Source organism: Colobus angolensis, unplaced genomic scaffold (assembly GCF_000951035.1).
Source record: "Colobus angolensis palliatus isolate OR3802 unplaced genomic scaffold, Cang.pa_1.0 Scaffold213, whole genome shotgun sequence".
Classification (NCBI taxonomy): domain Eukaryota; kingdom Metazoa; phylum Chordata; class Mammalia; order Primates; family Cercopithecidae; genus Colobus; species Colobus angolensis.
Window position 1 is genome coordinate 416,969 of NW_012115300.1, and position 12,401 is coordinate 429,369.

General features: G+C 36.4%; 1 protein-coding gene across 3 annotated transcripts in view; it reads right to left on the bottom strand.

Moving 5' to 3' along the window:
* The window catches only part of SENP6 (SUMO1/sentrin specific peptidase 6), a 121,105-nt gene that overhangs the window by 32,132 nt on the left and 76,572 nt on the right, over window positions 1-12,401 (bottom strand). For all 3 annotated transcript variants that reach the window (XM_011942935.1, XM_011942934.1, XM_011942936.1), the window contains 5 exons: window positions 8,644-8,677; window positions 8,058-8,252; window positions 6,849-7,075; window positions 5,454-5,563; window positions 5,217-5,333 (listed from right to left, as the gene is read on the bottom strand). In XM_011942935.1, the coding sequence (XP_011798325.1) occupies window positions 5,217-5,333; window positions 5,454-5,563; window positions 6,849-7,075; window positions 8,058-8,252; window positions 8,644-8,677 (683 nt within the window). The remainder of the gene's footprint in view (window positions 1-5,216; window positions 5,334-5,453; window positions 5,564-6,848; window positions 7,076-8,057; window positions 8,253-8,643; window positions 8,678-12,401) is intronic.

A 12,401-nucleotide genomic window follows, 5' to 3' on the forward strand; every position in this document is an offset into this window, starting at 1 on the left:
GGGAAAATGGTCATACTGCCCAAAGTAATTTATAGATTCAATGCCATCCCCATCAAGCTACCAATGACTTTCTTCACAGAATTGGAAAAAACTACTTTAAAGTTCATATGGAACCAAAGAACAGCCTGCATTGCCAAGATAATCCTAAGCAAAAACAACAAAGCTGGAGGCATCATGCTACTTGACTTCAAACTATACTACTAAGCTACAGTAACCAAATCAGCATGGTACTGGCACCAAAACAGAGATATAGACCAATGGAACAGAACAGAGGTCTCAGAAATAACATCACACACCTACAACCATCTGATCTTTAACAAACCTGACAAAAACAGGAAGTGGGGAAAGGATTCCCTATTTAATAAATGGTGCTGGGAAAACTGGCTAGCTATATGTAGAAAGCTGAAATTGTATCCCTTCCTTACACCTTATACAAAAATTAATTCAAGATGCATTAAAGACTTAAATGTTAGACTTAAAACCATAAAAACCCTAAAAGAAAACCTAGACAATACCATTCAGGACATAGGCATGGGCAAGGACTTCATGACTAAAACACCAAAAGCAATGGCAACAAAAGCCAAGGCATGGGCAAGGACTTCATGACTAAAACACCAAAAGCAATGGCAACAAAAGCCAAAATAGATAAATGGGATCTAATTAAACTAAAGAGCTTCCACACGGCCAAAATAGACAAATCGGATCTAATTAAACTAAAGAGCTTCCACACAGCAAAATAAACTACCATCAGTGTGAACAGGCAACCTACAGAAAATTTTTGCAATCTACCCATATGACAAAGGGCTAATATCCAGAATCTACAAAGAACTCAAACAAATTTATAAGAAAAAAACAACCCCATCAAAAAGTGGCCAAAGGATATGAAGACACTTCTCTACAGAAGATACCTATACAGCCAACAGACGCATGAGAAAATGCTCATCATCACTGGTCACCAGAGAAATGCAAACCAAAACCACAATCAGATATCATCTCATGCCAGTTAGAATGGCAATCTTAAAGTCAGGAAGCAACAGATGATGGAGAGGATGTGGAGAAATAGGAACGCTTTTACACTGTTGGTGGGACTGTAAATTCATTCAACCATTGTGGAAGACAGTGTGGCGATTCCTCAAGGATCTAGAACTAGAAATACCATTTGACCCAGCAATCCCATTACTGGGTATATACCCAAAGGATTATAAATCATTCTACTATAAAGACACATGCACATGTATGTTTATTGTGGCACTATTCACAATAGCAAAGAGTTGGAACCAACCCAAATGTCCATCAATGACAGACTGGATTAAGAAAATGTGGCACATATACAACATGGAATACAATATACCATGCGTAGTTGCAGCCATAAAAAGGATGAGTTCATGTCCTTTGCGGGGACATGGATAAAGCTGGAAACCATTATTCTCAGCAAACTATCACAAGGACAGAAAACCAAACACAGCATTTTCTCACTCCTAGATGGGAACTGAACAATGAGCTCACTTGGACACAGGGCGAGGAACTATCACACACTGGGGCCTGTTGCAGGGTGGAGGGCTGGGGGAGGGATAGCATTAGGAGAAATACCTAATGTAAATGAAGAGTTGATGGGTGCAGCAAACCAACATGGCACATGTATACCTATGTATCTATGTATCAAACCTGTACATTGTGCACATGTACTCTAGAACTTAAAGTGTAATTAAAAAAAAAAAAATCCTGATGTTGAGTAGATCCTGCTGGTTGATGGTGTTGTCGAGTTCTTCTATATCCTTTTCTATATCCTTGTTGATTTTCTTTCTAGTTATTCTACCAATTGTTGAGAGAGGGGTACTAACATCTCCAAGTTTATTTGTGGATTTGTCTGTTTCTCCTTTCAGGTCTATCAGTTTTTGCTTCATACATTTTATAACTCTGTTGTTTAGTACACAGGATTAGTATGTTTTCTTGGTGGATCACTCCTTTATCATTATAAAATATCCTTCTTGATCCCTGGTAATTTTCTTTCCTCAGAAGTTTATCAGATTCTGCTTTCTTTTGTTTAAAGTTTGTATGGTGTATCTTTTCCATCCTTTTTCTTTCAACCTATTTAATATCATTACTTTGACATGTCTTGTAGACAGTTCATTGATTCCTTCCTCTGTCTTTTCCATTACACTATTGAGCCCAGCCCCTGAAGTCATTATTTCAGTTTTGTATTTTTAGTTCTAAAATTTCCATTATGTTTCTTCCTTTTTACATTTTTGTTTTTTTGTAGAGATAAGGATTTTGCTATGTTACGCAGGCTGGTCTCAAATTCCTGGCCTCAAGTGATCCTCTCACCATGACCTCCCAAACTGCTAGGATTACAGACCCATCCATTTCTCTCTTCTTTATATTGTTTTGAGTTTTCATTTGTTTCTCAAGTTGTCATCACATTCATTAAAACATTTTTATGATGGATGCTGTATCAGTCTGTTCTCTCACTGCTCGAAAGAACTACCTGAAATTAGCTGGGTGTGGTAGTGAGTGCCTATAATCCCAGCTACTTGAGAGGTTGAGGTGGAAGGACTGCTTGAATGTAGGAGGCAAAGACTGCAGTGTGCTGAGATCACGCCACTGCACTGCAGACTGGGTGACAGAGCAAGACTCCATCTCCAAAAAAAATAAAATAAAAAACAACAACAACAAAAAGAACTACCTGAGGCTGGGTAATTTATAAAGAAAAGAGGTTTAATTGACTCACAGATCCACAGGCTGTACAGGAAGTATGGCTGTGGAGGCCTCAGGAAACTTGGAATCATGAGGGAAGGTGAAGAGGAAGGAAGTACATCTTACACGGCCGGAGCAGGAGTAAGAGAGAGCAAAGGGGGAGGTGCTACACACTTTTATAAACAACCAGAACTTATGAGAACTTACTCACTATAACAAGGATAGCAAGGAGGAAATCTGCCCCTAGAATCCAATCACCTCCCACAAGGCCCCTCTTCCAACAGTGGGGATTACAAATGGACATGAGATTTCAGTGGGGACACAAACCCCAACTGTATCAGATACTTTAAAATATTTGTCAAATAATTCTGACATTTGTGTCTTCTTGGTGTTAATATCTATTGACTTTCTTTTCTCATTCAGTTTGAGATCTTCCTGATTCTGGGTAAGGCAAATTATTTTCATTTTGAAATCTGGACATTTTGAGTATTATGGTTTTTGTTTTTGCTGGCAACTATGTAGAGCAATATAATTCTTGTGTTTTAGCAGACTTCCTCTAGCACCACACTCCAATGGGTAGTAGGTGTTACCTCACTATCGTGAGGTGGGACTAAAAGTACATGTTTTCTACTAGACCTCCACTGATAACAGAGGGCTCCCTGTTACTGATGGATGGGGTGGGAGGTCTCCAATAGGCCTCCACTGATACCATCTCCAATGGAGTTCAGGGGTAACTTGCTACCCCTGGGACTGGGATGCAAGTCCAGGCTGCATTGTTGACCTTAATTACCTTGGGGTCATTGTGAACTCAAAATTATATTAGCCCTTATCTGCCCTGATCTCTGCTATATTGTTAGCACTGAATATAATCTCCTTTAAAGTTCTCACTTCCCTTCAATTTCTCTTCTTACTTCTTGAACAGCTTTGAAAATTATTCATGGGAGCCTTTTTATTCCCGGTCTATCTTTTCAAATTTAATCTCCAGGATCTGTCCTTATACTCTCTTTCTCATTCTACATCCCTACCTAAGCAATTTCATTCATTCTCACAATTAAACAACATCTTACCATCTCTGTTGGTCAGAACTCAACCAAACTCTAAAACCATTTGCTAAACTGCTGATTAGCACTGTCCTTTTGTTGTATCACAGATATCTAAAAGGGAACGTATCCCCTCCTCACCCAAGCCTGTTCTGCTTCTGCATTCACTGCTTTAGTGCCAACATCATTTAGCAGGTCTTTTGAGCCAGAAAACGAGGAGCTACCTGGCACCCTTTTCTCTCCTCCTTAATATCCACTTAATTAGTCCTGGAGTACTACTAATTCTATATACTAAACAATTCTACCTCATAAAACGTCTCATCATTTTAACTAAAATATCTTAATTAGGCTCCTTAAATTGTCTTGTTTCCTTAAATCACCTCTCATCTAGACTTCCACAGTGTCATGCCTGTCAAAATGGTCTTACAGAAATTCAATTGCATCATTTCGCTGATCAAAACTTTGCTCTTTATAACAACATGTGTTTTCCCACCAAACTGAGCTGCAACCACCAATAGGCTATAAAATCAATTCAGCAGATTCCAGCATCAATTATTGAAAGTTTTGTTTTGTTTAACAAAACACAGTATAAGAAACTAGAAAATATTACAGAGAACTATGCATACTGATGCTAAGTTCTGTTTTATTTCATATACATGTCCATTTTATATCACACACCAGTAAAAACATACAAATTGATACATGTATAAAGACACTGCACATAGGTGTATACATGTGTATGTTGGGTCATAACATATATTGGGTCATAATGTAAGTTCTTCCAGGAAAGCTTCCTGGTCCCTCACATCTCCCAGCCTCCAAAGATAATGAAGCATTCTCTCAACTGCTAAGTCTGCACCATGTTAATGTTTCTATCATTGTTTTAATTCCATATTTGTGCTTCCGAAAAGACCATAAACTTCTAACACTGTACTAGGCATTTTTCCTACTACTTCATATGTACGATCTCATTTAATTCTCACAACTCCTGTTTTTGGGGGGTGGGTGTGGGGGTAGGGTTTTGCTTTGTTGACCAGGCTAGAGTGCAGTGGCACCATCATGACTCACTGCAACTTCGAACTCCCCGGCTCAGGTAATCTTCCTGCCTGAGCCTCCCAAGTGGCTGGGATTATAGGTATATGTCTGGCTAATTTTTAAATTTTTTGTGGAGACAGAGTCTCACTTTGTTTCCCAGGCTGGTCCTGAACTCTTGGGCTCAAGCGATCCTCCCACTTTGACCTCTCAAAGTGTCAGGATTATAGGCATAAGTCAACTCCCTGGCCCAATTTTCACAACTCTTTAGACAGAATTCTCATTTTTAAAATGTGCAAAGACAGAAACAGATTAAATAACTCCCCAAATGTCACACAGTAAGTGGTAGAGATGGAATTTAAAACTCAAAAAGCCTGACTCTGGAAAACAGACATACAGTATGACGGAATGTTAAAGATTTAATAAAAGATCAGTGGAAAATTAACTTACTTCAAATAAAAGTCTATAATAACATCATTTAAAAATTCTCCTTCATTTAGACAGTGCAGGTCCTCATTAGTAACGGAGATGCCTCCCTTAGCTGGAGGTGGTGGATATACTATCAACCTGTAACAAAATTAGAAGGCAAGCAAATAAACAAATCTATATATATGTATACACAACTGAAATGTAATAAAACAGAGAAAGACATTTAAGATCATTGCAAATACAAAAGAATTCTCTCACTTTTCTACTGGGCCAATGAAGATGGTGTGGTTTTCTCCAGTTTCTTCTTCTTCATCAAAAAACTGAAATTCTTGTTTGCTTCTAAGCTGTATTTTAGATTCAAATGATACCTGGTAAAGGAAATTAGCAATTTACAGTCAATTAGGAAAAGTTTCAATAGAAAGGGTAAGCACAAGGCAAGAAGGTGTTTCAATGCAAAAGGATTAAAAATACGGAACTAAAAAGTATGCATGATATTTAACAATTAAAAATAAGAAACAGGCAAAACTAGGGGCCACTTTCTTTTTATCTGTAGCTTCTAGATAGTGATACTCTCCCAACTCATGTAACAGTAATTTTTCAGTATCTTACTTCTCTAAGATCTCTACTATCTACATTAAATCAGATAATGCTGGTAACATTCAAAGAACCTTTCTAAAAAACCAAAGTGGTTTTTGCCTCTTAGTTCAATGGCTAGGCAATCTATAAGATGTAGGGACAGAGGCTCAGGGAACATAGTCTAATGAGTTTCAGCCCTCCATAAAGCTAAGTGAAATGGGTTCCTCAGAGGAAAGAACCTTCCATTGAAGTTTGAGTCCATCCCAGTTGCATTATGCTGCTCTTTTCTTCCTCTGGCACTGTCGCCCATGCCAACTATGCAAAAGAAAGAGAGCCATTTCCCATCCTTCTTTTGTTCTTTTCTCAACTCACTAACTGTATTTATAGTTCTTTGGGGAGTCCTTGCTCAACTATCACCAAGATTGTGCTGCGGATAGCCATATTTCCAAGTTTGTAGGCAGTTTGAGAGATCTGTTCCCAATAAATTAGGTCAGCAAAGCTAAGCTGCTGTAATAGGAAATAAACTTAAGATGTTTTAAAATTATGTTTGTATTATTTACCATTATACTATGTGTTATAGTAGTATTGTGACCTTTGCTTCAGTGGCTTCAGAGTTACCTAGCTATATGAGTAATTATTCTAGTATTAGATACATGTTTTGACAATAAAGATCAAATAGCATGTATTCTTCATTTTTCATATATGTCTATGTTGCATACAAATGTACACCATGGACCACAATTTCTTCAAACCTAAGACACAGGGTAACCAATCCATTTGAAAGTAGTGGTGTGTGCATATATATGTTGGAAGTAGGGTATAAAGAAAAAAGGATGACAGAAAAAATGATGAGAATGTGGAGGAACCAAAAATGCTTCTGAGACCTGTATCGAGTACTATTTGTCGCCCACCCACCACTGTTTTGACACAAGGTAGTTTACAAATCACACATGAAAGCAAGTAATTCTGAAAGAGAATTAAAAGTATTTAACACTGAAAGGAACAGTATTAAAATATATTTTCCTTTAAAACTACCCATAATTTAAGAATATTTTTAAAATTAAAAAACATAATTACAGTTTTAATTTTGTTTTCCTTTTGCCCACAACTTCCTTTGATGTTCTCTTCATAGGTTCGTGTACAGGCAACAAGTCTGCCATTAGCTTCTTCAAAGGGAATTTTCGCAAAAAAATTGGAAATGTTATTCTTTATACCAATTTCATTAATGATACTTTCAAATACCATATTTGCCCGAGGATCAAGGCCATTTTGAAAAATTAAAATTATATATTGTTCTTCCAAATCTGAAAAGAAATAAATATAACTATAAGTCTAAAAAAAACAAAAGTAAATAGATACTTTTAAAGGAGTAATTATTAATTCTTTCTGGGAAGATAATCAGAAATCCCAGTAAAAAGGTCCACAACAATGTCTGACATACAGTGGATACACAACAATCATTGGAAAGACCAGTGTGTGTTACATGCCAAGTTCGCTTAAGTTATTAGAAGGAAGGAACCAGAATACATTACTCTAACAACAGTTCAAGAACAAATCTATTCATGGATGTAACTAATTTACTTAATCTAATAAATCTAAATCTATAGTCTTAAAGATATAATAGTTAACATTTTTGTCAAACACAAATAGAAAATTGCCACGTGAACTGATAGAATCTCAAGAGAATCTAACTGCAAAACATCTTCTCACTAATGTGCCAACTCTTGCAGATTCACTGGTAGCTAACACTTTTTCATAATTAAGCTGAAGCAGCAATTATTGCTGAAATGTGTTTATCTTCTAAGCAGTCAAGCCATGCTTTAAGTGTTAAAGGTGAAGGAAAAAAACCTGGAGAACCACATCTATGTATTATAAAGACTTAAGGCCCATTTTATGAACTTAATAACTCCCTATTCAGGCCAAGTTTCAAGATTTCCAGATTTATATGGCTGATTTACATTTAATATTCCTATCAGTTAAAAAATTTTAGTTTACTCAGATTACAGTGTTAGTTAAGAGCGTGGATCTTTTGGGTTTTAATCTACTTAGAAACTTTCTAAATGAGTAAGTCTGGGTTTTATCTTCAGCCCTTCCACTTTCTGTGAGTTTTTCCTCATCTGTAAAATGGAGAAAGTAATAATCTATTTCACAAGGTAGCTGTGAGAATTGTAGATAATATACATCTAAGGCATCTGTCAAAGAGCATTCACATTTTGCTATTTAACAGCTATTGTAAATACAATATCTATTATAATTACCTATTATAATCTGTTTTACACAACTTACTTGTTAATTTATTTATTCCTTTACAATCATTCCAAACTTTATCCTCCTTATTCATTTGCAGTTGCATACTCAGCCTTTGATAAACTGCTGGAATTGCCTGAAGAAACACTACGGGTAATTTTCGGACATTACACCATTCACATTTAGTTAGATCAGAGGTATTTAAAATAATCTCTACAGGATCACGGTCTGGTTCTGGAGGAAAACAAATGGAAATGGAAAAATAACTTTTAAGAGGGTAATATCATGAATGGGGGAAATTGTGAGGAAATACAAGTTTAAACGTAAGTACATATTTATTATGCTCTACACATCATTACTCTTGTGGGTAATAAAAAAAAATCTTTATAACTGCCTTAAAGAAGCTTTTTTTATTTTTTCCAAATGAAAAGGGGTTTCTAAAAAGTTAGGTTCTGTGATATTTCTGAATGAAATTTACACCAAGATATATGCCCTTTGATAAGAAAATATATGTAACAACTAACCATCTTAATAAATTCTATGAATATTATTTAATCTTTTATTCCTGTAAAGTGCTTTGGTGTAAAGAAAGCTTTAGTGAGTAAAAAAACATAAAATAGCTTACCGTCTAGCTGTATCTTGATAAAATCTAAACAAAACTAAAAAAGAGGATGAATTAGTATTGCTCTAGACTTACAAAGAAAGGCAGGTTTCACTTGTCTATTCAAGTACTTAGAATGTTTCCTATATTACTCGCTTATCTCTTAAAATCCCACAGAGAGGTTGGTATAACATTATAATGAACACCTAAATATTCCTTACCTAAATTCACTAACTGTTAAAACTGTTAACATCTTGCCACATCCCTTCCATCACTATTTCTTTTCTAACTTTTATTTTAGGTTCAGGGGTACATGTGCAGGTTTGTTATACAGGTAAACTGCACGTCATGGGGGTTTGACATTCACTCAATTGTCTTTGCATCCATTGATGGTCCTTGCCTGAATTATTTATTACTGGTGGTTACAAAATGGTATTTTCTAACTAATTATTTCAATGTGGAAAAGACACATTAAGCCTACCATAGCCTGAATTAATTATTTTACAGAAGTTAACAGATTCAAAAAAAGAGGCAAGTATTTTGAAATGCATTAAAAAACAAGACAAATGAATACATACAGGGATGAATAGATATGTGGAAAGCAAATACAATAAAATGCTAATAAAAGAACTTAACTGGGAGTTATATAAAGTTCACTGCAAAATTCTTTCAACTTTTCAGTGTGAAGATTTTTATAACGTAAAAAGAGAAAGGAAATATAAAATAAATTTAGCAATTACTGCAATAATTAATTGCAAAGTCTAGAATGTCACTAAACATACTCTCTAAAGATTGCGTTTGAAAGGAGTATGTTAACTGGTTTCTCTGGGAAGTAACACATTATTTGGGGACATTAAGCACAGGTACCGGCAGGGAATGGTGGCTTTTAACTGTTATCCCAGCATTTTGGGAGGATCGCTTGAGCCCAGGAGTTTGAGACCAGCCTGGCCAACATGTTGAAACCCCGTCTCTACTAAAAGTATAAAAAATTAGCCAGGCATGGAAATGCATGCCTGTAATCCCGGCCACTCAGGAGGCTGAGGCAGGAGAATTGCTTGAACCCGGGAGGCAGAGGTTGCAATGAGTCAAGATTGTGCCACTGCACTCCACCCTGGGCAAAAATAGTGAGACATCATAACAAAAAAAGAAAAACTGAGCCGGGTATAGATGGCATGTGCCTATAGTCCCAACTACTTGGGGCCTGAGGTGGAAGGACTGCTTGTGCCTAGGAGTTCAAGGTTACAGTTAGTTATGACTGCAGCACTGAACTGGGGAACAAAGAGAGACCTCATCACTAAAAAAAAAAAAAAAAAAAAAAAGTACTGTAGCTCGCGAAACATTCTAGCATACATGGATGTTGACATTGTATGTTTTGGAAAAATGTTAGCTGATTCAAAAAGTGTCAATAATGACGACACAAAGCATTCACTCATTCATTTATTTATCTGAGAATGAGTCTCGCTCTGTCACCCAAGCTGGAAGGCAGTGGCACAATCTTGGCTCACTGCAACTTCCACCTCCCGGGTTCAAGTGATTCTCCTGACTCAGCCTCCCTAGTCGCTGGGGTTACGGTGCACGCCACCACATCCCGCTAATTTTTGTAGTCTTAGTAGAGATGGGGTTTGACCATGTTGACTAGGCTGGTCTCAAATTCCTGACCTCAAGTGATCCACCTGCCTCAGCCTCCCAAAGTGTTGGGATTACAGCCACCACACCTGGCTGACATAATGCAGTTAAATACAATTGTTGCATAAGATAAAGGAATTGAAGGAAGTTACATCTAAATATTTGTCATTTAGAAATATGTAAGTAAATCACACATAAATATTAATATTATAAGTAGACACCGGGCTGGGTGTGGTGGCTCACACCTGTAATCCCAGCACTTTGGGAGGCCAAGGCAGGTGGATCACCTCAGGTCAGGAGTTCAACACCAGCCTGGCCAAGACGATGAAACCCCATCTCTACTAAAAATACAAAAATTAGCCAGGCATGGTGGCAGGCACCTGTAATCTCAGCTACTTGAGAGGCTGGGGCAGAAGAATTGTTGGAACCCAAGAGGTGGAGGCTGCAGTGAGCCGAGATTGCACCACTGCACTCCAGCCTAGGCCAACAACAGTGAGACTCAGTCTCAAAAAAAAAAAAAAAAAAAAAGAAAGAAAACAAAAGTGGACATTGGTCTATTTCATCTAATTGTGAAAGTTCCTAAATTTAAACTGAATGAAAACCTTGATTTTATATATTCTCATTTGAAAAATGAGGGATTACTTTGTATTTGCGCATATGTGGTATTCCTAATAATACACGCCATTTTACTTCCTTAAAAAAGCACTTGCTTTTAAATAAAATAGATACTCCTAAATAATGCCAATTGGCCGGGTACAGTGGCTCACACCTGTAATCCCAGCACCTTGGGAGGCTGAGGCAGGTGGATCACGAGGTCAGGAAATCGAGACCATCCTGGCTAACACAGTGAAACCCCGTCTCTACTAAAACTACAAAAAATTAGCCAGGCATGGTGGCCGGCGCCTGTAGTCCCAGCTACTCAGGAGGCTGAGGCAGGAGAACGGCATGAACCCGGGAGACAGAGCTTGCCGTGAGCCGAGATGGCGCCACTGCACTCTAGCCTGGGCGACAGAGTGAGACTGTCTCAAAATAATAATAATAATAATAATAATAATAACGCCAATTATATCACCGAGTGAATTAAAATGATTAAATTATCTAATAATAAACAAGTGTAGAATTTTATAAAACACTGAATATAGTTAAAACATTTAAAACCTGTTTCTCAGATTAATCATAACTTGGCAGATAAATCATTTCACTACAAAACATAATGAGGTTATGTTCAAGAAAAAGAAGAAAATATCAAATCATCTTTTTATTTATACTATCTGAAGAAGATACAGATCCACTAATTATTCTTCAATGCAGAATGCCCTTTGCGAAAAATCTCATGCTACAAGTAAGGTTAATACCACACTGCAAATTTCCACATTATATTTTTTGGCTGGAATATTTCATTCAGCATTATAATGTTTAAACTGACACATTTTATGTTACATATACTGCCTTTTATTTTTTTAACTAAATTTACAAAGTTTTTCTTCACTGTAGCAAATATAACATATTAGAAAAATTCACCCAAATTTTAATATAGTTCTTCATAAATAGCTTAAGACTAAATATGCAACTTTCTAATTAAATGTCTAAATCACCAGCAAAACCTTACTCATCACACTGAAGAGTTACAAATAACAGTTCTAATGTGGGAGAAAACCATAAAAGTTACAGGGCACTCCTGAAAATTTTTGAGGTACAAAGTGACACAGAGTGACATTTTTGTTAATGGACAGAAACCAGGAAAGACAGTCTGCAGTATGAGGGCTGTAACAAAATACAAATTTCATAAATCCCTAAAAACACTGACATATGTTACAATATTATTGGGCAATAAAGGGTAGATAATTTATATATAATTGGCTTTGAATCTCCAGGGTACTTCTGAAACTTAGTTTGTAAATTGTGAGAAGCTTAAGGTTTTTGATGGAAAAGAAAAATTTGCTGGATTTGCATAGAGCTGTGGTCTGCTAAGAAATCAGGTTCACATTTCATTTTCTCCTATAAATAATTTTTTTCTTTTGATCATATTGTATTCTAGAACCATGAAGAACCTTTACCAGAAAAGAAACAGTTATTATTCATCACATTAAATAATAAAACACCTTACAACTTTCCTGCTGTGATATAATTATTTCTCTCTCTCTCTTTTTTTTTTT